This window comes from Neopelma chrysocephalum, unplaced genomic scaffold, assembly GCF_003984885.1.
Source record: "Neopelma chrysocephalum unplaced genomic scaffold, ASM398488v2 Primary Assembly neopelma1_61b, whole genome shotgun sequence".
NCBI classification, from domain to species: domain Eukaryota; kingdom Metazoa; phylum Chordata; class Aves; order Passeriformes; family Pipridae; genus Neopelma; species Neopelma chrysocephalum.
This window is the reverse complement of record NW_020897717.1, coordinates 14,193,956-14,221,955: the sequence shown is the minus strand read 5'-3', so window position 1 is coordinate 14,221,955 and position 28,000 is coordinate 14,193,956. Positions and strand designations below refer to the sequence as shown.

General features: G+C 39.1%; 3 protein-coding genes across 5 annotated transcripts in view; 2 read left to right on the top strand and 1 right to left on the bottom strand.

Annotated features, from left to right (window-relative positions):
- Window positions 1-26,254, top strand: part of WDR26 (WD repeat domain 26) — a 43,600-nt gene extending 17,346 nt beyond the window's left edge. The window contains exons 8-14 of one of the 2 annotated variants that reach the window (XM_027681777.1): window positions 2,109-2,249; window positions 3,567-3,686; window positions 4,464-4,609; window positions 5,122-5,200; window positions 5,772-5,901; window positions 8,544-8,785; window positions 26,244-26,254. In XM_027681777.1, the coding sequence (XP_027537578.1) occupies window positions 2,109-2,249; window positions 3,567-3,686; window positions 4,464-4,609; window positions 5,122-5,200; window positions 5,772-5,901; window positions 8,544-8,752 (825 nt within the window). In that variant the 3' untranslated portion in view covers window positions 8,753-8,785; window positions 26,244-26,254. Of the gene's footprint in view, window positions 1-2,108; window positions 2,250-3,566; window positions 3,687-4,463; window positions 4,610-5,121; window positions 5,201-5,771; window positions 5,902-8,543; window positions 8,786-10,169; window positions 14,911-26,243 lie in introns of those variants that run through there. The other variant, XM_027681778.1, reaches the window with a different exon arrangement.
- On the bottom strand, window positions 1-27,806 carry CNIH4 (cornichon family AMPA receptor auxiliary protein 4). 2 transcript variants are annotated; one of them, XM_027681781.1, is made up of 5 exons: window positions 27,670-27,776; window positions 26,291-26,359; window positions 25,135-25,247; window positions 20,428-20,568; window positions 1-1,077 (listed from the first exon to the last, which is right to left on the bottom strand). In XM_027681781.1, exons 1-5 carry the CDS (start codon window positions 27,736-27,738, stop codon window positions 1,053-1,055), a joined length of 417 nt encoding a protein of 138 aa, XP_027537582.1. In that variant the 5' UTR covers window positions 27,739-27,776; the 3' UTR covers window positions 1-1,052. The 2 variants fall into 2 exon arrangements, with proteins under 2 accessions (XP_027537582.1, XP_027537581.1); XM_027681780.1 differs by lacking the exon at window positions 1-1,077 and adding an exon at window positions 17,754-19,851 and having other exon boundaries at window positions 27,670-27,806.
- NVL (nuclear VCP-like) overlaps window positions 27,805-28,000 on the top strand; it is a 38,142-nt gene continuing 37,946 nt past the window's right edge. Inside the window, exon 1 of the mRNA XM_027681776.1 lies at window positions 27,805-27,911. Coding sequence (XP_027537577.1) covers window positions 27,831-27,911 — 81 coding nt within the window. The 5' untranslated portion in view covers window positions 27,805-27,830. The remainder of the gene's footprint in view (window positions 27,912-28,000) is intronic.

The window sequence follows — 28,000 nt, the reverse complement described above, 5'->3', positions numbered from 1 at the left end:
TTCTTTTTTCCGTCACCCTTCTTGAAGTGTAATGACATTGCTTCAATGTGTTCACTTCATACCATGAATTTCTTATTTCTTTTCTAAGATGCATCTACATGTCTAAACTATCTTAACCCATGTCTCTGTTTTCATTTTCATTTGTTAATTTCAAAGTTCTTACTCAGACTCAACAGCATTAAATAATGTCTTGAGTGAACTTGGTTTGTGCGTCGATGCATCACTTGACTGTTATGCAGTGTGGCAGAATCTTTAGAGCACAGGGTAACTACACTTGGTGTATCACCTTTCCTAGCTTGCATCTTTCTTAGAATTCTCCTTTAACTTCCTCCTTACAAAAATCTCATGCACTTTCTGAAAACTGTTGACAGGTTTTTGGCTTTTCAGCCAAGGAGCTCAACTGCAGACTTAAGCTGATGCTTGAATAGTTGTTTATACATAATAAAAAAGGGATAGAACTCCTGAGATTTCTTTAGGTGGTGGGTGGGAAGTAGATTGACTACATTTGGGAAAGTTTGCCTGAAATTCCACTGACTGTTTTAGAGCAAAACATGGTATAGCAGTTTTGCTGTATTTGGAGAGAGGTATGAGAGCAATATGGAAGATAGTAACAGCCACAGAGTTCTGTCATTAAAAGAGGAATATCTTGTGTCTTGCTCCTGATGAGTTTCAAGTATGCTGAAGGGAGTGGCTACTTTAGTTCTGTTCTAAGAAGAAATACATTAGTTGCAGACAAGCTCCAGGATGTGAGATGATGTCACATATGATTCACTTTCCTTGCAGATCATTTTGGCTACAGACACAGCTGTGTCTAATGCAGTCCAGGAGTAATGATTAGAATGGAAAAGGGGTCTTGAGGAGGTCCACTCATTTGCCCCTCTTTCTCTGTACTCTGAAGATTATTCTTATCTCACTTTCTTTTGAGGAATTTGCTTTTTCTAGTCAGCAGAACCCTCAAAGCTGCAGGCTGGCTCAGAGTCACTAAATCCCTCGCAGCTGATCCCACAGAACAGTCCTTCAGGTCACTCTTCTTCTGTTCTTTCTCTTTAAAATCAAGAGGTGCTCTGTTGATTAATACTGAAACAAAAGAAAGAGAAGGAACAATTAGAGAAATCAAGTTAGATTTTCAAATGAGTCACTCTTTTTGAAAAAAATTTGGAGATATAAGCATCTGCCATGCAGAGAAAAACCACGAGAGAGGGAGAGCAATTTTGATTTCCCTTTTCCAAGAGGCTTCACAAAAATTGTCAGCAGTTTAACAAGCTCTGTTCTACTTTCTGTATATGCATGTTGTTGTCAGGAGTCAGTGCTAATACTGTATTGAAGTATGTTTCTGTATTTAGGAAGCCAGTGTGTGGTTGTTTCACAGTATCTCACTGTACTATTTATCTTTATAAGCTTCTTGAAAGTCAAGTTCCTCTGACAAGGCAGCAGTAAAACAGTTGTAATATAAAGATGGATACAAGATGATGCATGTGCCAAGTATGCTTCATTCACTAAATCTGGCAGAAAACAGCTTGCTGTAGGCAACACTTTAAGAACACCTCTCAAGGAAATTTTTAAAAATATCTTCCTGTAAAACTTCTTCCTTGAGCAGCACACACAAGATACACTCAAGTTTCTAAAAATATTGGCACTTCAAGGTTTTCCCTTGTCAGCCTACGTGAAGGTTTTGGTTCTGTTTAACTGTACCAGGCTTCCAACATGCCTTTTAAGCAAGTAACTTAATTCTGTAAAATATAGATAATATTACTTTCATATTCCAGTAGATGCAGAAAGACTTGACACTACAGAAATCTTGTGTAGTAAAACAAGTGTAATGTAATGTAAAACTTGGTACACCATGGTATTTTGTGAGGTTTGCATTTAGAATCACAGAAGATTAGAACAAAAATACCTACAAGTGTTCTTGTTTTGCACTTAGAAGCTTTCATTTCCTGGCCCTACTCTGTAAACTGGCAGTTGCTCTTCCAGTAGGAACCTATTCATGTCTCAGAGGTGACAAGTTGCTTAAAGTAAACTTGCTGTGCTGTACTTGGACACATTGGATATGTGAAATCTAGTAGGAGTTCATTTGCATTGTCTCAATAGTATCTCTCTTGTTCCAGGATACTCACCAGCTAAAACTACCTAAGACATTAGAAGGTCATGCGTATGGGGTCTCTTACATTGCTTGGAGTCCAGATGACAACTACCTTGTTGCCTGTGGCCCAGATGATTGTTCTGAGCTTTGGCTCTGGAATGTAGAAGTAAGTGGTGACTAAGAGTGAAAATTAAAAACGTTGTGGTCGGCCTGCTGCTTTTGTTTCAATATCTGAATACTTCAGGTGTGAAAGAAGTAACTGCTACAAACTGTGTTGAGTGTGAAGAAGAGATGCTGATCTCCCTGCCCCCCTTTTAATTTGAAAAAATAATTATGGCAGCCTACAAATTCTGTACTCAGTTTGTACAGAACTGAAATTAGAGTTCAAGTCGAAGTGCCTGGGACTGTGCAGCAATTCTGGTGTATCTAGTTATGGATCTTTTCTGAGAAGGGATGGCGTAAGTGCATAGAACCTTAAAAAGGTTTTGAAGAGAGGGACAGCAAATTAATAGAAGCAGAGGGCAGAAATATCATTGAAGGGAAGCAATTGCTCATTGATGATTTTAATAAGCAGCAAAAGTAAGATAGAAGCTGACGTTAGTGATGTTAGTGAAAGATCCACAGAGGCTTAAATTTATGATTTTAGAACTTCATCTTTCAGTCAGACACTAGGGCATTTTGCCATTTCCTTCATGAATTTGCAAATCACTTTCTGCTGTTGAATTTTATGGGCACTTGAGTTGATATAAAAGCTTCCCTTGCCTCAGTTGTGAGCTGTATAGTCTTTCTTGTGCTGTCTTGGACTCTGAACTAATTCAGTTTCCTAAAACAAAAATGTTCCCTTTTTTCACCCTTGGAACACTTTTCTTCTGTTTAATTGACTAAATTGGCTCAGTGAAAAGCACTAGAGCTGGCACAAGGGAATAGAGAGAAGCCCTTACTGTTCTGACAATGGTAAGCCACTCATTGGTGTTCCGTCTTGTGAAACGGTAGCATTATACACGAGGGATGAAAGCTGAATTTTGGCCTGGAGAGCTTCAGCTCGGGGAGGAAAACATTCTAAATACTGATACTCCTAGCTTCTTACCGAAATGTATTTTGTCATCTGCCTTTTCCTCCTATAGTCTTCTTCTCTCGTTTTTTTTCAATGTTTGTTTGTTTTTTTTTTATTTGATAGTGCTTCTCTTGCTCTTGACTTGTTCTTGTAATTTCTTTTCATTCCACGCTCATAATATTTCAGTTGTCTGACACGCCATCTCTGTTGATTTGAGGGACAAAAGAAATTGTCCCAAATAAAGTCCAAAATCACTGGAGGTGCTAAAGTAGTACTGCCGCCTTATTGCATTATTCATAGGTTAGTATTGCTTTTTAATAAACATGTTGAAGTACATGCACTACCAAACACTACATGTGTCAGATAAAATTATCAGTGCCATTTTGGGAAAGGGTTCTAGTATAAGGCCTTGCTGCTTTTATTTTACAGACTGGGGAGCTGAAGACAAAGATGAGCCAGTCTCATGAAGACAGTTTAACAAGCGTGGCCTGGAATCCTGATGGGAAGCGTTTTGTAACGGGAGGTCAGCGTGGACAGTTCTATCAGTGTGTAAGTTCTCTACCTCTGTCCCATTGAAAACAAAGCAAGAAATTAAATTTTGGTCAAATCTGAGGTTCACGTTTTCTTCAGGTTTTTCATGTGTGTGTACACTAAAGCTTCCGATCCTTTGTAATTGAAAGAAGCAATACGTTAATGCAAGTATTTCGGCAGCACTTCTGTGTGTAGCAGTTCGAAGGGTTTGAGCATCTTTGGTCTGCCTAAAGGAGGATTTGTGGTGTGGGAATTTTTTCTTAGCTTCTCCAGAAAATACACTAATAAAAAGTAGTGCCTTTGTCCACAAATGTTATTTATTCCATAGAATTTTGACTACATCCTTCTTAGTTTTTGCATGCTGTCTTTGCTTGTGTAAACAGAAGTTTGAAATTCTCATTATCTGAGTAGTGTTGATTTTGGATGGTGGTCCACAGTCTCACCCTGTTCTTGATTATTTGCCATCTGACTTGGTGCCTGGAATAACAGTGCAGTATGTAAACCTCATGTAGACCTCACTCGCTGCAAAGGTCAGCTCAGTGATGTGGTGTAGATGGCACATGTCATGCACGAGAAAATAAGTGACAAAAGGGATTCTCAGCTCTCCAGGGCAGATTCCTATAAAAGCCCTCAGTTATGACAACCAAGTCCTCCCTTTTAAAGGGTAAGATTGCTTTCTGTAGCAATTCTCTGAACAGAAGGTGAAAAAGATATGTGTCACAACTCCTCAGAGATCTGAGACTAATGGTTCATTTTTTTTGCTTGTTTGTGTCTTTTTTTTCTTCTTTTGATCAGGATTTAGATGGTAATCTCCTTGACTCCTGGGAAGGGGTGAGAGTACAATGCCTTTGGTGCTTGAGTGATGGGAAAACTGTTCTAGCATCGGACACACACCAGCGAATTCGGGGTTATAACTTTGAGGATCTCACAGACAGGAACATGTAACTACTACTTTTTTCTTTGTTTTTGAATTCCTGCTTCTTAGTGTCAGAAGAAGATTGAGGAAGGGTTTGGGGGGCAGGATGGGAAAAAATTATTAGAATGCTCTCAGTATTAAAAGAAGACAAGAATAGCATGGGACAAGAACTAGTGAGTAAGTTCCAGCAAGCAGCATTAGATCAAGTATTAGAAATAACTTCCTAAGCACTAGAGTGGATGTTTTGACATTTCTGTCATCAAGAGTTGTAGTCCTCTCAGTTCCTGGCATATTTTAGAGGATCCTGCCTTGAATTTAGGAGTTGAAGTTGAGGTCCGAAGTCTCTTTTGGTCTTGGGATTTACCATAAATATAAGCAAGCTATTGCAGACCTGGCTTGTACTGATGTATACAGATATACCTAATTTTGAATTCAGAATTATTTTTTCCTGATAATATTGCAGATACAGGACATACCTTTTACCTTGGTGTTGCATCATTATCTGGTTATCTTGACACTTGTGTCCTATCATTTCAGAGTACAAGAAGATCACCCTATTATGTCGTTTACTATTTCAAAAAATGGCCGTTTAGCTTTGTTAAATGTAGCAACTCAGGTGAGTTGGTGATGTTGAATAGAAATGCAAATAAATCTTGCAAATGCTACATGTTCTTAAATATTTTTATGTGAGTTGGTATATTTGGCATTAACCAGTTGTATATCATGTAATATGAAGGCCTTAATATTTCATAGGTAGAGCATGGAATTTTCTGAAAATGAGCCAATCTTATTCTTGAGACTGAATTTTTTTTTGACTGATTTATACTCAAGAGTTTCATATTGTGAAATATGTACTACTGAATGTTATTTAACTGGCTTTTGCATCAGAAGGCCAGGTACAGCAAGAATTGTGGCAGATGAAAAAGTCTAGGGGCATGAGAATTAGATCTTATTTATCTGATTCTGCTTTTGGAATCTTGGATAAGAATAGGAGCTTTCAGAATGGAAAGGACCAAAGGCTGAAAGTTTAGTTTAGTATTTTGATACATCTTTACTCTCTTTATCTAGTAACAGTACTGAGGTTGGCTCTGAAGTAGTGTACTTCCATGTTTAATTTTTTTCTCATAGTTCAAAAAAATGCCATTAATAATGTTTATGATGAAATTCCTTATATTTATTATTTCCAGGGAGTTCACTTGTGGGACTTACAAGACAGAGTTTTAGTGAGAAAGTATCAAGGTGTTACACAAGGATTTTACACAATTCACTCGTGTTTTGGAGGTCATAATGAAGATTTCATCGCGAGTGGTAGTGAAGGTAACACCATTCTCCCTTCTGCAGAAAACTGGAACACTGTATCCTTCCTATACCTTAATTTTGTAGGTAATAGTTGCTGACAACACTATAAAAGCAAGCAAACTGGTTCATGAAATAAATTTGAGGTGTGCTGAGATTGAGGCATACTTCAAGAAGTAATTGTGGGCTAGCAGAAAGAATCTTCTGAGAGGATGGTACTAGTAGAAAGCATTAATGACTCTTTTGTGTTGCTCCTCTAAAGCAAAAGCATCTCCACAATTTTAATTAAAAGTGGGTGAGGTGTTCTTGAGGATTTTTCTTTTTGTGGTGTGATATTTAGACTTATGGTTTGAACAAAAAGTACTCCTGGGGAATAGCAGCTTCATTTGCCTGTCGAAGATACAGGTGTGGTGAGGTTATTTTAATTTCAGTAGTCATTCTAATTGCAGGCAGTAGTCTCAAATTAAGCAGTTGTTGACGTAGTCTGGTAGGGTTTCTTGGTGATCAAAGGCTTTGTGGTATGTTTTTATTCAACTGTCTGTGGCAAGAGCAGAAATTTGTTAAAGGTTTATATCTTGAATTGGTTCAGTTCTGTCAGTATAGTGCAATCACCTGCCATGTAGGTCACTTAAAATTCAAGCTTTTACAGGACTAAGAATTACTCTTGGAATATGTCAACAGTCACTGTGAGTGCTATACAACTTTAAGATGTTAGGAAACACTACTGTTCTTTTTGGAAAATACCAAATATGTCTAAAATAAAACTAGGTTTCACCCTCTGACCATATCCAGTGCAATATGACTGAAGGACAGCACCTCCAGTCTTCCAGTCCAGTGTGAACCTCTTCTGATGGGTGAACAAGCTTCTTGGTTTGAGACCCAAGTACCCAAAAGTTCAGGATTTGTTTAGCCATAACTATGTGTAGGTATAGATACTGTAGTGCACCAGTCCTTTTTCCCCACATTTATTTACTCTTTATTATCTTCTTTGTCTAAAAACTACTGAGCAGTAGTTGAAACTGAGGGTACTTTATCTACTTAGGCTTGAACTCTTTCAAGCTCTTGCCTCTTTGTACTGAAGTTGCAAATGGGGCTACTGAGAAAGTCCTGTTTTAAAAAATAAGGAAACAAACTAAAAATAACAGATCACATTGTCACAGTCTCTTTTAAAGTAATTGATTACATTGTAATACGTCTTAAAGCATATTGTCAGCTAGGTAGGGATTTTTCTCACCATTGCATCAATAGGAAGAAAATAGAGGTCTCTAAGAGGGGGATTGACTGCTGCCTTAATGTAGCTAACTTGTTTTTTCCAAACCAGAATACTGGTTTGTGTTTAGGCTTTGATTCTCCCAGACAGCAGAGACTTGTCTGTGTAAGCAGAGTGTGACTTGTGTTGTTTGGTGTTGGTTGCATGGATATGTAGTCTCTTGCAATGGTTAAGTGGAGTGTAAGCACAAGCAGAACATTTGTGTCAATATGAGTACATGTAAAGGTGGTACACTGAAGTGAGCTGGCTCAGCAGAAGACAGTTGTTACCACATGGTTCCATGATGCTTTTCTAGCAGGTAGCTCAGAGAGCAAGTTTGTTTTATAAGGGGTTGGTAGGAGGAATAGAGGAAGATTGGTTTGTTTGCGAACAGCCTTCAGAGTGACATCTACATTAAAGCCTTTCAAATAGATTAAAATACTTCCATTTGATATGCTAGACCTGAATACCAGGCTTTTGTGTAATACTTGCAATACATACTTGTTCAGTTTGTGCAGCTCTGCTTGGAATATTCCACAGACATTACTAGACAGGTAAACCCACAGCCTTGTTACAGGATGCTAGTCTACAGCTGGGAGACACTCCCACCCTCAATTTATTCTGAACTGTGGTTGGCTATAAAGCCAAATAACACTTCTCTAGAAATTGCAGTAGAGCGTCTAACCAGTTTGCTATTCTATTTCAGGGATGTTGCTAGAAGTAATTTAAAACTTCCCATCACAAAATAAGATCTGTAGGGTTGTTTATTGCACCTGCTTTAATATGTGCAAATTGATATCTCTAAATACCACACAATAATTGTTAAAGACAGTAATAGCTCACAATTTGAGCCATTAAGTTTTGCCCTCCCTCATTTACTCTGTTTGCGCTTTCACTGGAGTGTTGCAGGTCTTCAGTATTAAGATGTTTTTCATAAACTATAGAGCTGTGATCTTATCTAGCAGTCATCAACAGGAGGTGGTTATAAGGAGGTCTTAGAACTCATGACTTCATAATACCTTTACTAATCTGTAAATACAATTATTTGAAGGGAGAAAAAAATCTACAAGTCTTCCTTTTGAATAAGATTACGACTCCAAGATTAGCTTGGTTTCTCTCTTTAGCCATGTATTCTCTTATTTGCATTGTAGTCAAATGTTTTTCTTCAAATACCTAGTATAGTAGACTGGCAGATGTTAATGGAAGAGCTTGACCTGTGTTCTTTTGATCGCTTTTAGAACAAAAATTTTGTTAGTGCTATTGCACAGTTGGGACATGGGTTTTAGACACAGGTTTTGCAACGTTAATGAGAGCCGAGTTGCTGAGAGCTTGTGTGGAAGTGCTGTTTGATACAACAAATCAGTCTGTGCAGGACAGTGTTTCTCAGTCTTCTTTAAACGTGTGTTTTGTGTAGATCACAAAGTATATATCTGGCACAAGCGTAGCGAGCTGCCGATTGCGGAGCTGACAGGGCACACACGTACAGTCAATTGTGTGAGCTGGAACCCGCAGATTCCATCCATGATGGCCAGCGCCTCCGACGACGGCACTGTTAGAATATGGGGACCAGCGCCTTTCGTAGACAACCAGGATATTGAAGGTAAAAACCTGTGTGTTTACTAAAAAAGAAGTTACTTTCTTTGGGTTTTTTTGTTTGTTTGTTTGTTGGGTTTTTTTAGTGTATGACTGTTGATTTTTATCTAAATTATTTATGCTGTGGAATAAAAAGGAAAGAACTAGTATTTCTAAAATTATTCTGACATGACCCTATAGAAAACTGGTGTCACTAAGACCTCGGGATTATATTAACTTATTTATGTAGACATCTTAAAAATCTTGCCTCCAATGCTTAAGGTTTAATAACGTAAAATGTTATTAAAATTTAAATAATGCATTCTAATCACACTCCAAGTTGAATAGTGGTATTACAATGCTTACAGAAGGAATCTCCAAAGTCTAGAGAGAGTGTGAAGTTTTCCCCAGGAATATCTCTAGAAAGCTGAACCTTTACTAAACCATCAGCAATTACATGTGTCCAGGAGAGAGAGACAATGCTCATTTTTGTGCTGCCAAAATGTGCATGTGTTCCCAGCCCTTCTTGCCTCCCCCAGGACTGTTAATAAGATGACTGCTGGGGTGTTGTTCTGCAGTTTATATGCATCTCTCCTTTCTTACTACAAGGTCGAATATGTATTTGCAGTGGATGTTAAAAAGAAGTACAGTATATCCTATTGCCACAGGACCTAATGAATACTGGGTGTGGATACAAGTTCAAGAGGAGCCTGGGCAGAGTAATCAAAAAGAAATCCATTTAGTGCTACTAGAGAAGTAAACACTTCTAGTTCAGAATGTCCCATAGGTAAAAATGGCCGAAAATTGGAAGGATATTAGGAGGAAGAATTACTTCCTCTCCCTACACACTTGTGCTTTCTGACACATCTGCTTCCAGTCTTGAACTAGGTGGACCAGCTTGGCTAATCTGTTTGTAACACCTGGAGTGTACCCTGAGAGCCTGTCCACCAGTTGGTTTTACTCATGGTTTTGTTGTTTGGTTTTCTCTAGTTAGTAGCTTGCTCACTCTTTCTTAGTTCCTACAGAAAATGAACTAATAAGTGCCATAAATACCAAAACAACAGAAAATAGATTTCTCACAGCAATGCTTTTGCAAGAGGGTGTAGGTGCACAGAGTAATACCGAACAGCTTAGGAATCTTAAATGGGTGGCAAGACAGCTTTGTAATTAGAACACTCCCCTAGAACTCAAATGCAAATGTGTTACTTCTCTTTGGAACAGAGGCTTTTTGAGTACCCACACCTAACATGCTAAATTAATTTCTAGATTGATATTAATAGTTATATCTAAAATAAGTAATTTTTAGCATGGAATTTAGCTACAGTATGAGATCCATTAACCTAATGCATGTTCAGTAAAATCTATGTAAATACACTGTACCTGTAATTACCTTATAATAGAAATATTAACTATTGCTAAGATCTTCAAGCTGTGATTTCTTTCTCTTTATGTTTTTGTTTTTGCTCAGAGGAATGCAGTAGCATGGATAGTTGATGGCGAATTTGGAGCAGACGACTTCAGTTTAACTTAATTAGTCGTATTTTAAATGGCTTGGGATTTGGTGCAAACAAACATGATTGATAGCTGGACAGACATGCTCGTCATGAAAAAGAACCATTTCTGAAGCCCGGTTGGGGCCAAACATTTACCACCTTGCTTCATAGTAACCAGTCGAGATGAAGCACATCCTTAGAACTTTGTTGGACACCGTGTTGAAATTACCCCCCCATCGGTTGTGAAGAACTGTGCTACATTCAGGCTAACCATTGAACTCAGTATATATATTTTTCCCTCCTGCCTTTTTGTCTGGCAGGCTACTGTTCTTGTTGCTCTTCTGTGTAATGAAGTTTAAATGCTTGTTTGGAACACTTTATTTAACAGTTTAGAAGGCTTGATAGAAAGAGTGCTTTAGTCTGAAGAGTATACATTGGATAGGAAAGTATTTCCTTCTCTTGTTTCTCAAGTCTCTCTCCGCCTTACTTAGCTTGAGATCTTTGCAGCTTGGTTCATGGATTCTAGCCTTGCCCGTTGCGCAGTATATATATAAATTGAGACGATAAACCAATGAACAATGTCAAAAGCACTCTCAGTATCACATTTGACAAAAAGTTTTGTACTTTTCACATAGCTCGTTGCCCTGCAAAGGGGTTAACAGCACAATTTTTTAAAAATAAATTATTTATAGGATTAAAATGACTTCATTTGTATACATTTGGAATTAAAACAATGCAAGAAGTGTCATGAAACACGGTATCACTGATGCTTTTCTGGAGTGTCTTGAGACCCAATCAGAAGCAGTGGCTGGAAGGAGCTTTGTGTAGGCAGTGAAGCTTGTTTTAGATGGAGGAACTCATTGTCCATCTTAACAGATAAATTGTATTATTTAGGAAAAAAAAAGGACGTTCAGACTGCACCACCAGACTAAGTTTAAACAAGGAAAGGTCTTCTTGTTTTTTTTTTTTAAATTACATAAATATATGCAACAACGCTGTCGTAAAAGGTAGGGTACACTTCAAGGGAGGAATGTGTTGAAAGGTCCTTTCTTCACAAAGTCAACATTTTGTATAAGTAATTAACATACAAATCATAATTAAACACTTGTATTACGATGGAAATTTTTCTTTATTTGATAAACAAAGGTGTATAGATTTCTGTGTTGAGAATATACTTTTAAGTTTGTGGATTTAAATGCCTCTCCCAGACCTTGTTGCAAGCTGGTGCTGTAAACAACTTGACACATCTAGGAATAGTTCCACTAATATCCCGTGTTAAGGAAAAAACAGAGACATTTATAATTTAAATATTTATTCTTTTTGGTGTAAACAGATGGCCTGGCATCTCTGTGCTTCTGCACTACACACAAATTCATTATGGGATGGCACTGGATTCCCTTTTGCCACCGTGGGTGGAAAGGTAGTGTTGGTACTGCTGCAAAGTAAAGAGGGAGCGGGGAAGGGCATGCTGTGCAGTCATGTGAACAGAGGTGTGGACTTCATCCTTTAATGAGATAATAATCTAGTGTTCTTATTAGTCATGTGTGGAAGAAGGATGGGGGAAGGTTTGCCGGAATTCCTGGGAAAAGTGTAGCCACTTTGAATGGGAATGTGGTATTTCCCAGAAAACCAAAGTGAAGGTTAGATTTATTTTTTTTCTTTTTAGATTCCAGCCAGGTGGTTGGTGTTTTTTCTTGCCTTGTGTGCAAACTTAAGTGTGAGTTAAGATTCTGATACTATGGTTGAGACCAGCCCCGAATCTGACCTTAGTCTTTCAGTACCTCCAAAACCAGGTAGGAACTTAATGTTCTTATCTGCAGTCTACAGTACATCAGCCTTAAAGTTAAGGTGAATGCTTTGATAGCAATTACTGTTCCACAGTACTGGGAATACGTATGTGAACTTGACACTATAAATCATTTCTTCCTTCCATGAATTAGTTCTGGAGGAAGCTCTTTGTTTCTCTTCCTAGTTCAGACAGTGTAGGATTAGTCAGGCTTGTTCCTATGGTGTTGGTGTTGCAGGCAAACAGACAAGTTCTGAAGATCAAATTTGAGTAAGCTAAACCTTTGGGTTTTAAAGAAAAATTAACTACCTAAATTTTAAACAGTGTTTTACATGTTCAAAACATGGTATAATTCATAAGCAATGCCAGTATGCGAAGCTTTGGAAGTTATTCTAGTATTGCCTTACTCTGGAACTTGTGTTTTCAAACCAAACATTGTTTAGGGAGAGTAAGGAGAGTAATGGTTTTGATGTCTTTTAATGATGTCTCATACACAATGGTCTGGCACTACTTGCTTACCTCATGGGAATAAAGTGGGAACTCTAGGCAGGTGGTGAAGGCTGGATCAAATCTCAAGTGGAGATTTAAATTCTCGTATGCACTTCAACAGGCATTTTTAATGTGGTGGCCATAATTAATCAGTGAGACTCCTTACCTGGCACAAGATGTGTGGGGGTGTGTGTGCTGGTGCCTGGTTTCCACTGCAATGCAATTAGAAATTTAAACCTAGTACTTCTGCCCAAATACTGCCTGTCTGGTTTGTACCCATAAAGGACACTTCAGGTATTACGAAGCAGAGTTAGGGAGAGGCACGTGTTCTAAACTCTCTCCTTTAGTGTCGTGGTGCAGCCATGCCATGTAAAGGAAAGCTCCAAGCAGATGGCACTGCTTCCAGAGTGTCTCAGTCACAGCGTGTTGCATCGCTGTCAGCGCCTCACGGGTGATGAGCAGAGAAAGGTGAGACTCATCTGCATTTTGCCACACTACTTGGTCCCACAGTAAACTGCCGTTATAGGTGTAGCAGCAATGACTACCATTCCAACCTGGAGATGAGAGAGGAACCTAAACTATTTCTAACACATCACATATTCACAATATGTGAACTGAAAAGTACCAATACTTTTTGTGCACAGACTGTAAAATGAGACTGGGGTGGGGTGGGGGAGAAAACCCAAATAAGTTTGCTCGTTTGCAGCGCGTTGATTTCCATGTGCTTAAAAATGTTCATAGGCTGGAGTCTAAGGCTGGAACAAGTACACACCCACAATAAATTACTGTATTTCTAGTCAACAGATCGATGGTTTTAGAGAGGAAAATACTGTAAGTGTGTACTCATTTTGTAACTTTCTCTGATCACCTGTTGGCTTAAAATATTCACAGTAGCCCCAGGTTACTATCAAGGCAGATCTTGGAAAAAAAAGAAGTGCTGAAGCATTTTATTATCTGAATGTTCTTTAGCTGTTCAGGTAAGTAATTTTCAAGGGCACAATGGAGCACAAAAGGGAAAATGGTAGCTGTGTTCTTGTTTTGGAGGGGAGGGTAGTGGGGGAAATGACACCTTTGTTTTTAAATTCCCTCTGTCTTTTCTAAAGTTCTCCAACTTTAAAGTTAACTTCTCTTTATGATTGGAGCAAAGATGCAAGCTAGAAATCTACCCAGATCTTGCCAATTACTTCTCAACTTGGCTTCAAACAGGTAATGTTTAATAAAACTCCGTGTGCTGTTGGGAGTTTGTGTCTAGTTGTGTACTTCTACACTGCTAAGTGATACTCCCACCCAAAGTCAGTTTTAAAGGCTTCCTTAGCAGGAAACCAGGACTCGAACAATTCGCTGTAGCTTGAGGGGGATATGTTGTAGACCCAAATGGGGAGGGAGGTAGAGAGAGAAGAATGGACATAAAAAGCAGGATTTACTGAGCAACAGACAAACTACTGTAACTCAAGGGGGAGGAGGAAAAATGCACTTTCAATAGTTTGTCCATATTTTTAGCTACAAAGTACAGTTGTATCTGATTTTTTTTTTTGAGATGACTCTTAAGAGGAACACCCATCCCATAAATGGCTAATCCTCCTTTTGACCTCCTCCTGTCTTTTCCACATTGGCTTGAGTCCATTTTCAGCTGCCATACTTAATTTTGAAAACTGCTACTTTTAACAATGTTTAGAAAGAAAAATCATTAACTATGACACTTTTTTTAAACAGGGTGGACTTAATTGAAGTGTGCAGTGTTGAACTACTGCTGCAGTAGCTGCCTCTAGTTGTTGAAATAAACTGTAGACAAGTTTTCTGTCAATTAATCCAGATAATCTGGATTCAGTAAAACATCTGTGAGAGTGTTCCTCCCATCTGGTATGAATGTGTGTGTGCATGTGTTCCATGAACAGACAGAGAACCAAATGTTCTAGGTACTTGTCATGTTTTATTGCATACTTCAAGTCGTGTGTATGTGAAGTGTCCTTTGACCAGAAGGTTTTGGTTAATATCAGTATATTTTTATAAATTTGAAATTCATTGTGCCCCATCTTTTTTCTTAAACATTTTTCATTCTTAGGGTATATGTGCTAGATTTGAAACTTAACATTTTTAGGCACAGATGGAAAAAGTTATTGGCTCCTTGAAAACATATGGGACAAAATGGATCCTCAAAGCATGTATGTACTTACAAACCAAGCTGTAGAGATCAAGAAAAGAACTTTATTGTTGATCTCAAGATTTCTAAATTGTCAAGATTTATATGGAGTTGTGGTGGAACTAGTTAACACTTAGAGCTTTTGGTATGTAATGACTATTTGCTATGGACTGATATTAAATGTTTCAAAGGATTGCGTTCTTAAACTTTCTGGATTTTTGTTACTCTCCTCGGATATTATTAAGTAGTTAAAATTTCTTTGCTATATTACATTAAAAACATAAGAACTTTGGGTCTCGTATTTATTTTCACTTGTTTTACTAATTATTTACAGAACACCGTTTTAACTTTTTTATTTTATAAATGTGTAGTATTTTAAACATATCTTTAAAAATTGTTCAATTGGAACTACATTAACTTCTGATTTGTTTTTATTAGGATTTTTAAAAAAAGCAAACAAAAACAACACTTTTTCCATGTTGGTGCACAGCACTTAACAGAAATGTTTGTATTCCCTTTCTTTCAATTCAATAAACAATAAATAACTGGAATGAATAGTTCTTAGTTTCCCTAACTTCACTTATATGACTGACTTGGATGTTAATTTCTTGATCATTAATTATAGATTTCTTCCATATTTGTAGTATTTCACTTCCTCACTAGGAAAATTAACTTGTGGCCAATGAGCAGATGAGTCACCCGGTGTTGTGTGCAGGCTTTGCAGTGTTTGATGTCTGGCTCTAACCCACCTCATGCTTGTGTTTTCACTGGACATTCAGCAGTCGACTTGCTCGTGTCCCAGTCTGTGCTTATCTCCCTTGTTGAACACCTGCTCCTTTGAGGTTCCGTGAAATCCATGATTCCTTAATGCTGGAGCTTGCCTAAATACCAGGTCATCGGTGGGTTGCTTTAGGTCATCGGTGGGTTTTATTGGGTTTTTTGATACTTCATATTAAGAAGGTGCTCTTTAAAGCACTTGCATCTCCTGCCTTTGTTCCCTCCAGCTAACTCGGTGTTCTTGTCCCTCCTCCCTGTGCCTTAAAACAGAACCTCATCTTTATCTTGCACTTCCATTCAGCTACAGCTTATTTCTGTTAAATAAAAAGTTGTACCTCAATTTCCACTCCCTGTAGCTTTTCCAAACTCAAACCTTTTGCTGACATGCGTTCTTTAATTCTTTGAGCTTATGTATTCATTAGAAAAAAATCTTTACTCCCTCTAGTAGCACCTTTGTATTAACTTTATTCTCTCCCGTACAGTTTAGGCAATGTATAGATAATTATGGCTTAAATGCAGCTGCCAATAGAAGGGGCATGCCTTACTCCTTTCCATGTCCTGCTTTGTGCCACTTCTCTTGGGTACTGGTATTTGCAGGAAGGTTGTTGGATTGCAGACCCACTTAAGCCATAAATGCAGCAGATGAAGGAAGTTACTAACAAACCCAGCCAAAAACTGTGCTTCATCTGCTGTCCCGTCTGCCTTTAATGGGTCAGAAGAGTGCAAGAGAAACAGGGATATGCATTCTACAGACCTGTGACATTTCAGTATTTGTAAGATTAAAAATTAACTGCTGTGGTCTGGGTTGTTGTTTGGTTTGGGTTTTTTTAATCCTTCAGATTATTAAAAAGAAATTACATAAAGAACCTGAGAGTAGATGTGCCTTTCATAATTACCTTAAATCCAAACTCTGCCTGAGGCAGGGTACTTCTCTTACACCTTGGCTTATGCTTTCTGTGCTGCCTGATGTGCCTCTTTGCATGTCTTGCACATGCTTAGGCTGTCAGCTCATCAGAGATGGCAATCCCAGTTTTGTCCTCACTTTAAAAGACATAATGCTCTGAAGGAAAACCACTGAGGTTTGTATGGCTCTAATGTTTCTGCCAAAGATAAGGTGGTTAATGTACTGATAACTCCATGGTGGTTCATATATATATAGCCCACATTTTCCTATCACTACCTCCAGTGGCCATCATACCATATACTTGGAGGCAAAAATGGTCTTCTACCACTCGTACAAAATTCTACAGAGCTTCTTGTGAGAGAAAAAGAATTAGAATAAAGTTTGACAATCCTGAACAGATAAAAGTTTGCTTTTATGGGCTTATCAGTGTTTCCGGTTGATTGTTAACCTGCACGTAGAACTGTTTTTAGGGCTACTGCTTATACCACTGATGTTCTATGTTCCATGAAGCAGAACTACTTCAGGGGAAAAAAAAAAGGTACTAGGATGAGGAGGCAAAATAACCAGCAGACTGTAACTGAAATGAATAATTAGGAGGAAACATGAATTGTACCTATTGTAACTAACTCCCTCCCAAATGCAGAACTCTAATGGCTATCTAATCTCTCTGAAAACTGGAGTGACTGTCATCTTCACAAGCTGACCAGGCTGAAGACTGTGGGTGAGAAAAAATAATCTGTTAAAAGTTGGAATCCCTGCAGGGCAGCTTTAGTGTTTTCATGGATTAAGAGCTTTCTCTAAATCACAATTAATCATTCGAAGGATAAGCTAATGGTTCCCCCATGAAGTTATACTTGGATACCTCAGTTCCAAAGGGAAATATAATATAGTCTGGTGAGTGAACAGGAAGGGATCTGTGTTTGGTCTCACACGCATTTATGGTGGTAGATGAATTTTTATTAAAAATGGGTCCAAAATTTCTAATTGTCTTGAATTCTGTATAATAAGCTTGGGTTTAAATTACCCTGTTCTTCCCTGTGGGAGACCCAGAAAATAGGGATTTTTTTTTTTTTTTATTTTTACTACCATAAAATTTCTGTGCTCTGTGGATCTCCCATGAGGGAGATGACTGTAGGATCCCTATTTCTAGCTAATGAACCACAGTTTTAGCAATTACAAATATATTTTTCCTGTTGCTGACACTGAAGATTTCTGCTGAGGCAGGAAAGGACCCTGTACAACAGGAAGGCTTTGAAATTACCAGTGGAATTACCCAGCAGAATTGTAGTCTCTGAAACCTGCTACCAAGGTTTTTGCAACTATTATAATCAGTTGGTAGATATAAATGAACAGAGAATTTATTTATATTAAAAAATTGAGGTGGGAAGTTTGCATTCATATAAAAGTATAGATTGTTTAATATTTGACAACCCCCACTTAGAAAACATATCTCTATTTTTTTTTTGGTTTATCATGGTTAATAATTCACTCTTGAGGAAATGGGGAGGAATCCACAATAACATCCCTCTAGGTCAGGGAATACACATGCTATCCCCATTTTTTTTTTTTTTTACCTCAGATATGTTGTTTTCCCTTATCCTTCTCTGTCCTGCTCCCATTTTCAGAAACACTTGTCTGGGTAGGGAATAGAAGCTTTTCATAGTGAGTGATAAATTTTACCAATTTCCTTGGGGAATGGGTCTACTCTATAAACATCATCCCTGCAATTCTGAGGTGCTAGTAGTTAGAAATCATCAGAGACAATGTATCATACAAACATTTTCATTAATAATAAAGCTCTTACCTCAAAATCATGTCTTTAGAATAAGATATACAGCTGCTAGTCTAAGTGATGGATTTGCAGATTAATGCTCATGTTTCTCAGTGTGAAACATTAATGAAATATATCTACTGCCAGCACTACAGCAAGGACCTGACTTAAGCAGCTTATCCATGTTGCCCTTTCTTCTAACAATAGCACCCAAAATATGTGTAGTATGTTTTTCTCACATATGAATAAAATAATGTAATTGCCTGCCACAAAAACTGCTACAAAAGTTACTTTCTACTCTCTAAGTTTTACTTGCTCTCCTTTTCCCAGACTGACATCCTGTCTGGGTTTCAGCTTTACAGGGCAGTACTTTCTGTAGCTTGATTTTTTTGTGGTGTAGTTAGTGGCATATAGCTGGGGTAGCTGTTTCCTTAATTATTTTTTAATGAGCATGATTTTCAGCAGTTTTTCATCTTTACAAAAGCTGAACTTGGACTCCGTCTATCACAAATTTAAAGCCAAACTTTTCCTATAACAAACACTGAACACAAGGTATCTACAGAAATCAAGCCTCAGAGTTGTCTTTTTCATTGCTGGCCATGAAAACAATCTGTTAATTACAGCTGTGCACTAAAAACCCAAATACTTAAGAAGAAAAAGCTCATAATTTTTAGGACATAATTGCAGAAATGTATTTTTAAAGTGTTTTAATTGATGTGTTTGTTTCAAGAGACTTATTTCCAAGCACATATAAAAATATTTAAAGACAGTTATTGGACAGTGAGGGTACAAACTCAGGTTTATACACTTATTACTGAGGCAAGAGCTGCACAAAAAGAACTGAGTTTGCTGGTATCATCGAAGCAGAGTCACATCAGATTTGGGATAAATGGGGTTATGGTTTACCAGACCATTTCCCTGAGCTAGACATACTCTTGGTTCACCTCACTGGATATGGAAACAGCAGGTTCATGGAGTAGCAACTGCAAATAGTCTTTTGCTCTGTAACCAGCTCCAACCAGCAAGATGATGTTTACTTTATGTGAAGGTCTGTGATGTACTTCAATGACAAAATAGGAGTTGAAGGGAAAAAGCAAGTATTAATCATGTTTCTTATTTATGTTTTTCACTCTTACACACAAGTGTCACTTCCACCAAAGGGATCTTAATCCATCCAAAAACGACTTCACATAGGTTGTTGGAGGGAGGGGTGAAAAGGGAGAAAAGCATAACTTTTATTCCACTGTTTTTTACCTGGAAAAAACACTGACACAAAGATGCAAGCTGTGCTACTATTCCCCTTTGAAATCTGTGTTCCAGGCACTGCTTCAAACTAGGCTTGGGTAGGACAGCTTGACAGCCAGGGGCACATCCTGACACCTTTCAGTAAGAAGCAGACACCAGAGCTGCACTTAAATTTGTTCTGGAACTACCATAATTACCAGCCCATGCTGCTGAAATGAGTTTCCTTTCTCACCATTTAATTCCTACAAGGTCAGTTCTGTAAGCAAGGATTGCATCTTACAGAAAGAGCAACTCCAGCAGTTTGGGTTGTAAAGGAACAAAAACAACTGTTACACAAATCCAATGTCTTTTGAAAATATTTTATGTTAAAAATACAGAAAAATATTTCTTGTTCAAAGAGGAAAAATATACTGCATGACGACACTGATCTAGGTGTGTTCAGAAGGTGTCTGAGGCTCCACAACCAGTCACTGGAGTGATGACCCAGTTTGGCAGCTAATGGTTCTTTTTCAACTTCTCAGTCATTTATCAAAGCCAGAATCATACTGTGACAAAACAGAAAACATGATACCAGTGGATTACTGAAGCATGTGCAAGCAGGAACAGCTATTGCTGTCATGAGAGACCTGCACTTGAGCCTGAAATAGAAAGTTAAGGCAACTGCTGTGTGCTTTGCTTATGAGGACACAAGCTGCAGAAGTAATATTGCTGCAGAGTAACAGTAGCTCTGCCATCTTGTAGCAAGTGGCCCCATCACAGAACTCATCCATTTGTAACTTAGATCAACTTTATTTTTTAAAATGGAACTTGTAAAATAAACTTGGTCCTCAAGATTATTTCCATTCCAAATAGGCCACTTACTGTAGGCACTGAGAGCATGTAACTCTTTATATTGTAGTGGTTTAGAGATTAAGGAGTAGCCTGAGTTTCCAAATAATGTCTGATCAGAAAGAATAAAGGTATACAATGAGCCCACAGATAGCTGTCACAATATATTACTGAGGCTTAGCAGGATGCAAAAAGATGACAAGAATACCAGCAATTACACTAGAAGAATAGAAGAGATAAACATAGCTGGCAGACAATTCCTTTGTTCCTTGGGAGCAATTTTTGAAACTAACCTGTAAAGGTACATGAAGAAACAGAGCAGATGAAAGCCCAGTTTAATCATGGCTTCTTTCATGTGTGATTTCAGTTGTCCTCGGTTATGGATCTCTGTGGGATCAAACACTCCCATGTTTCCACTTGGCACCATAATGTACCTGAAAGTTTAAGAATAAAGAAAAAAACCACCACACGACAAAACCCAAAAATGTAGTCATTGAATCATTAGGGAGTGTCAGGAGAAGGAGAGGGGGAGAGCTTTCCCAGGAGAGAATTTTATCTAAAGAGTTGTTTCATGATTCAAGGTAAGGGAGTTCTTTTTTAATTCTATTTCAGTTTCAGGATATTGCATGTATCTCTGCCAGTACAACCCACAAACAAAAAATAGGAGGACAAGAAGTACTAAAAGCATCAGCCCAGCTTCCCATGTATAAGTGGGAGAGATTCCAGGTAACAGCCAATTCCAGTTCATTTTAATTGCTGTTCACAGTTACTTGCTGTCATGGAGAAAACATCCACCCACAGTGGAAAGATGCACTAGATGAAAAGGACTGGAAAAGACTTTATTTAGCTAAGAATTAGTGATTTATTTAGCAAAAAAACCTCACATAGATAATCACAAACTCTGGTTGTCAAAATGAGATGGTGTATGACAAGACAAAGGATCTGTGTATTATTCCTGTCTTTGTCACAGCCATCCTTGTCGTATCTCAGCACTGACACTGAGGCTGAGAGGATGAGAGGCTGGGCAGAACTGAAGAAGTTCTGCTGTCCAAACCCACATAAGAACAAAAGTTGAGTGAAACCAAGTGAAACGTAAGGAAAGGAAGAATGAAGCTGGAAAACACAATGCTTACATCCTGTGAAAATTCAGCAAGCACCATGTTTTTTTGTCACAAGCATTTCTCAAGGGAGAAAATATGAGCATGTGCAGTTCTCACTCCCGCTGAGCTCAAGCTAGAGCAGTACTATTAATTCATTGAGATGTCATACAGTCTTTACCTTCCTGGATTAATAATCTTTCTATATGGTAATTTAACTCCTTGTGGAGCAAAAAAATGGTTTCAGAACAGAAGACTTTGATTTTCTTTCTGTGCTCAAGTGGCAACACTTGTACTCCAAAAGGCACTCCCCCACCTATTCATTTCAATAATAGGAGGAGAAGAAAGGAAACAAGAAACAAAGATGTTTTCTAGTGGCAGTACAAGACTGGAAAAAAAAACAGTAAGACCACAGTATGTGTCTTTCACACAGTGGTATTAAAAAGCACTGCAGCACATTTGACTAGTTTAAGAGACAGTTGTGTCCCATGAAAAATAATTCATGTGAACAAATTCCAGTTTGAAATTCTCTTCTAAATTTGAAGTTTTAAAGGATTGTTCTATTTTTAGTAGTATAACAGACATTATTGTCCATTTACTGAGAATAGAAGGCATTTAATTGGAATAAAAGGAAGAACACAAGTTTGCTGTACCAATTTATCCTAGAAATAGGGCGCATAATTTTCTTATATGTCTAGGATAAGAGTGCCACAAAGGCAGCACGTATTAATTTTGCTTTTTAGAAAGAATGATAACACTTAAATTTTGCAACTTAATAGCAGAACCTGTGAGGTATTTTTTCCTAGAGGCCTACAAGTTGGGACAGCTTATATTATATATCTAAGGAAACTAGTCATGGATACAACGATGCTAATGCTGACAAACCCAACTCAAGGCAGTTGTCATACTCTAAACAGCCAAAAAACTTCTACAGCAAAGATGACAACTGTCAGCTTTAATGGATACACACACTACTGCCTTCAGTATTTCCATTCAGTGGAAGCTGCTGCCACAGCAACAGGACACTTCCCTCTAGATTACACAATTTTTAAAGGGATGTAGAAGTTCTGGTCAGAATTTTGCCTGCATTTTTAAGAATTATTTTTTTTTTTTACTTTTTCAGTTTTAAGATGAGTATTATCTACTTAAAGACACAGCAAGAATCACATTATTTGGACCTATCCTCTCAATATTTATATAACAAAGCAGAAAGAAAAAGTTGAACACTTCCCTAAGAGTTTTAAAACAAGGAGAATGTAAGACAAAACTGTCTCACTCGAGACACTACAAAATTCATCAAAAACCCCCCCAAATTAAATGATTATCTGAGCATGCTGAACAAGAAGGGCCAGCAGGATGTTACAATAAACACGTTTGAAAGTCTCCCTTGATGCTGTTTTTGACCAATTTATCCTTCCCAGCATTTATTTCTGATGCCCCTTTCGGACAAAATCCCTCTCCTCCAACTGAAATCCTTGAGACAAGGCAAGTACTGCCATTCACTCATTGAGATTAGGCAGATTTTGAAGAAAAGTGAATGACAGGAAGAGATTATCCTACCTTCATCATTTTTACTACAAAGCACAGACTGCTTCAATCTCAACAATTCAATCTTAATTTCTGTAATCATTTTGGAATAGACAATAAACTTAAACCCTTCTGAATTTGTGTGCGGAAATACTGTAACATACTGAGAAGATGCAAAAACATTTAGCTGATGCCAGATGTTTGCAGCTCACACTAATGGGTTCACATTTCATCTGTTCCCACTTGAGCCGACTTTAACTGACACCTTCTCCTCTCTTCAGGGTATTCCAACTACTTTACAGTCCACCATTTTCTGACTACCATGCCTCTTGTCCATTGAACACTGGGTCAAATGTATGTTCTATCCCAAATCTTCAGATTTCCTTTATAATCATAAAATGGTTTTGGTTCAAGGGATCTTAATGATCATCTCATTCCAACCCTGCTGCCACCGGCAGGAACACCTTCCACTAGACCAGGTTGCTCAAAGCCCCATCCAACCTGGCCTTGAACACTTCAGGGATGAGGCATCCACAACTTCTCTGGGCAACCTGTGCCAGTGCCCGACCACCCTCACAGAAAAGAATTTCTTCCATATATCTAACCTAAATTTCCCCTCTTTTAGTTTAAATCTATTACTCCTTGTCCTATCACTATAGTCCCTGATGAACTCATAATGCTAAATACCACACCTGCTTTTGCAAATCTCTAATTCCTTCATTATAGATGGGAGAATCCAGGCTATTAGTGAGAGTGAAACTCCTCAATCCACAGAAGGAAGGCAGGATTAGTGATATAGGCTTAACATTTTGATTTCTTGTGGCAGGACAGGCAAAGTATCATATTGTTAGATTCATTTATTGCCTACACTGCACATCTAAAATTGAGAAACAATCCTGCATTTTAGGATATTCACAATATTTATGCCATGTAAATATAAAATGAGGGCTGTCAATACAAAACAGCAGTCAAAGCTTATTGCATGAAGTGTGGAAATAGAAATCATTTATCTTCGAAAATTTACTCTAACAGGGTTTAGAAGGGAAAGCAAGGTGCTACTTTAAAAATTAACATAAATACACCAAATGAAGCAGCAACAGGGTAACCAGTAAAGGAAATCTTCAAAGCTTCAAAGAAAATCCATTCTCTCTCTAGTGTCTCTGCAGAAACAGCCTTGCCTAAATGAAACATCAAACTCCAAAGTTGCCAGGAGATACCAAACAGAACACTGGTCACTTTGTGTAACAGTTGTACATATGGGTGGTCAAACAAAAATAGGCAAAAACATGCCCTACGTGTGTGCATTTAGGCAACATTTGTTTATTAAGCACAAAGTTATACTGTCTTATGTTACTCCAGCTTAGAAACATTTGAAGGCTTCGCTGGCATTCCACAGAAAACAAGGGTGATGAATGCATGGCTATTTTGCCCAAGAACAGCCAGGTTATCAGTACAGAGATACTCAACTTTGTTCTGATGAGAGCTATGAAACTTCTTGTTTAATTTAACCAGTGAGTCAACCCACCCCTGCAACTAGTTAACCCTAACAGGTTCAGGCAAACAAGAATTACAGCAAACTTTTCCTCCCTGTACCTTAAACTTTTTTATTCCCATAGTATAGTGTTTAGAGATAATTTCTGAAAAATTCACACCCAGTTTTCATTAGTTTAACAACTGTAAGGGTCAGTTCTCCAAACATCAAATGATACAAGATAAGAAGAACACTTTTTGAACTCACAGTCCCGGTGTTGCCACATGGAAAGCCCTACTGATAACTAAACCATTTCCAAGGAGTGGCAGCCCAGGGCACAAAGACCAGTAACACGGACAGCTGTCCTGGGATGAAAAGTCTGCAAACCTTTCCAAATAGAAAGAGGCAGGATGGGGGAACAAAACCAGTGCAGATGAGAGAGAGAGACAAGTCAGTGAATGAAGGAGGACATTGTGTGGGGGACAACACCCCAGCCCAGTGGTTTTACAACCATCAGGCAAGCTGACCTCAGCACTTTTATGCTGATATCACGCACGTAGGCACAGCATGAAAAATACTAACAACTCTGTCTGCAGTACTTTATAATCCCAATTAATATGCTATTATTTCCTATGAACTTGGGAATGACCCACAAATCAAGATTCCTGGGCACTGGGGATAATGAAAGGAAAGGCCAAAAGTTTCATATCCTTTACACTGTTGGGTTTCTTATCATTTTAATGGCAAGAAGAGATTTTATGTTAGTTTGATCAATGAAGCCTAGTAGCAGCTGAAGAACACAACTGAAACATCTCACCATAACATATTATTTATCCTTGTACTACACTTAAAGCTAAACTAGTTACAGTAGGGAAAAAAAAGCACATAAAGCCCTGTGCACTTACCTATATATATTCCATGTTGCTACTGGCAAATTAAGGAGAAAGATGAACCAGTGCAATGAAATAAGCATTAATACTGTTACAACAGCATGGCCAATCACCTCAGGGACCACCCACTGTAAAAAGAGAAAAGAAAAGGATTACACACACAAATGTAAATTCCTTTCTGAAACAGAGATCTATATAGAGTTATCATCTCATTCTAATCATGCAAAACTCAGAGAGAAACATTCATGGCAGAGGCATGTGATTCCATCACAGTGTGGAGAAATTAATACTTTCAGGCAGATTCTAGGCAAGTAAGCCAGAAATCAAGCCCTGTAATATTATAACAGAGGTGCTTTATCCAAGTGTTACAAGCACGTCTGGAGAGCATCACAGCAGCTGTTTGAACACAACTGTATTACACAAGCACTTAAAAAAGCGAGTTAAAAAGTACACAGTGCTCATTTGAAATCTGCAGAGAACAGTGGATTTAGGAACATAGATAATTAAAATCTGCACAGATACAGAATGTACAAACAGCCTCAGGCTTGGAACAGATAAAAATGTTGATCAATATGAAAACTGCATAGTTAAACTGGGTCAGCCCCTGGCAATTACACATTTTTGGCTTGATAGTATCCTGTACCTTTCTCTCTTTCATTAACAAAAAAATACCTTTAAATCCAAGTGAACACACATACATGGGAAGGCCACATTGATTTAATCCAAACAGTTTCAGGTAGATTTGTTTAAAGTGGTTCTTTTCCTTATCACAATAAAACTCTACTGTTCAAGAGAGGTTAGAAATTACACAGATCAGAGAAAGTTGCTGTGAAGACCTCAGAGTTCAGTCATGAGTAGACACCCTTGGTGTGGCCCACCTACAAGAACTAAAGCACAGAACTCAAGAGCTCTGTGAAGCATTGTCTCAGTCCCAGCAGTTTAGGCAGCAGCCCATCCCGGAGCACCAGAGGTCAGAACAACAGCCTTCTGTGACTGAATTTGCTGAAAGATGGGCACCCAAAAGAGACAGGCAGGCTGAAATAAAGGATGTATGCAAAATACTGCCAGGTGAGGCTCTCGAGGTATACATTTACACCCCAGTTATTTGCGATGCTGAGATGAAGGATGTGGTTTTCTCAAACCACATTAAATGCAATGAAGAACAATTTACTTTATTGAGTTTGGAGCAGCACGATCTAGCGTTGATGTAGTCACATTCCAAATCTGATAGTGTGATTATCTGGAGTCCAAGATAAGGAAACATTGTATGGTGACTGGGAATACACAAAGCTTTATTTTAGCCATTAACTGGGGAGAACCCTCTTGCTCTCATTGCAGACATCTTGTTCCATGTTGATCTGCCAAAGACATATTTCAATCAGTTACAACTCAGTCCTATGTCAGGTAGAAAGCTTGGCTACATTTTATTATCAGGCCAAGTGATTTTATGATATTTTCCCAAGGGCAACTGTTGCACAAATGCTAAAGTTCAGTTCAACCCTTACAACAAGCCAGGGAGGCAAACTCAGTAATTTTAGTATCAGATTTATTAATACAACCCTTGAAGCCAGAACTTAAAAGTAACGAAAAGTTAATGCACTTTTTAAACTCTCCTCACAATAAAGCTAAATAGTTCAGATTCAAGAAGTGAATCTACTTTTTTTTAACACTTACAGCAACACTGGATTAATTGATACTTCATTAGGCAACAAGAGAGTAACATCATTATTGCATGAACTTTCAGCAACTGAAATATTAATATTTCAGACAGAAAAGTCCTCTCAAAAAAGGCTTAAGATGCACGTGTGCACATCATCCTGCTATGTCCTGTAAAGACATTGTCCTTTTCTCCAAGGAAATGAACACAATTTTTTCTACTCCTAAAAAAACAGGTGAAAGCTTTTCATTTTTCAACAAATAATCTATCCTTCTAGGCCGAATTTTTTTCGCAAGTGCCTCTGTATTTGTTTCTGTTAGAAGCGGGTAGACTCTGAAACAGCACTAGGACTGAAAGAGGTGTAAAAGCCAGTTGGCTTTTATCGAGAAACGTAAAGAAAATGAAGTCAAATCTGTGCCTCTACATTGCAACAACGCCAGGCAGCAAAGGCTGCGGGCGGGTCTCTAACAAAGAAGATGGAAATCCTGTTTGTCGAGGAACTCGGAGCCCCACAGCCCGGAGCACACGCCTAAGACAGGGCAAGGCACCCTCGCAATTCGAACCCTGTTGCGCGGCCGCGCTCTTTAGGCCCGTGCGGCTCCCGAGGGCCGGCACCAGCACCGCTCCCTGTGCTCCCACGGCTCCTTGTGCTCCCACAGCCCCCCGCCCCGCGCTCCAAGAGCCCAACATGCTTTGGGCACCGAATCCCGCGGCGCCTTCCCGCAGCCAGGCGCTCCGGGCTCCCCAGATCCCGCGGTCCAGGGGGCTGCACCCCGGGCCCCCGAAACGCGGCCGTGACCCAGCCCAGCTCCCCCCGCCCCGCCGCCCCCGGCCCGCTGGCCCCGGCCCGCCCTCGTGCCCCATCCCTGCCCACCCCCAGAGGAGCAGGATACGAAGTAGACGGAGAGGAAGATGAGGGCGCAGCAGTCGATCAGCGAGAAGATGAAAACCACCGACTCCATCCCGCCGCCGCGCCCGCCGCCCCCCAGGGCCCTCCCGGCCGCCGTAGGACCCGCCCCGCCCGGGCGGGCCCCGCCGCGGGCCCCGCTGGGAAATGGAGTCCCCGCCTCGGGGGGCCATGAGGAGCCGGCCCGGCCGCGCCATCGACCCGCGGCTCAAGCAGCGCGTCAAGCAGGTACCGCCCGCCCGCACGGGCACCCACGGCCACGGCCACGGTACTGGTGGCGGGGGGGGCTCGTGTGTCCCATGCCCGCTGAGGGGCCT

What these genes read in the sequence shown, in the direction of transcription:
- CNIH4 (XM_027681780.1), bottom strand. Translation starts at nt 27,738, where the DNA reads ATGGAGTCGGTGGTTTTCATCTTCTCGCTGATCGACTGCTGCGCCCTC. An exon ending in GCAACATGGAATATATATAG is followed by an intron (nt 20,569 to 25,134) that starts GTAAGTGCACAG and finishes TTAAACTTTCAG; the next exon opens with GTACATTATGGTGCCAAGTG. An exon ending in TTCTTCATGTACCTTTACAG is followed by an intron (nt 19,852 to 20,427) that starts GTTAGTTTCAAA and finishes GTTTTGTCACAG; the next exon opens with TATGATTCTGGCTTTGATAA.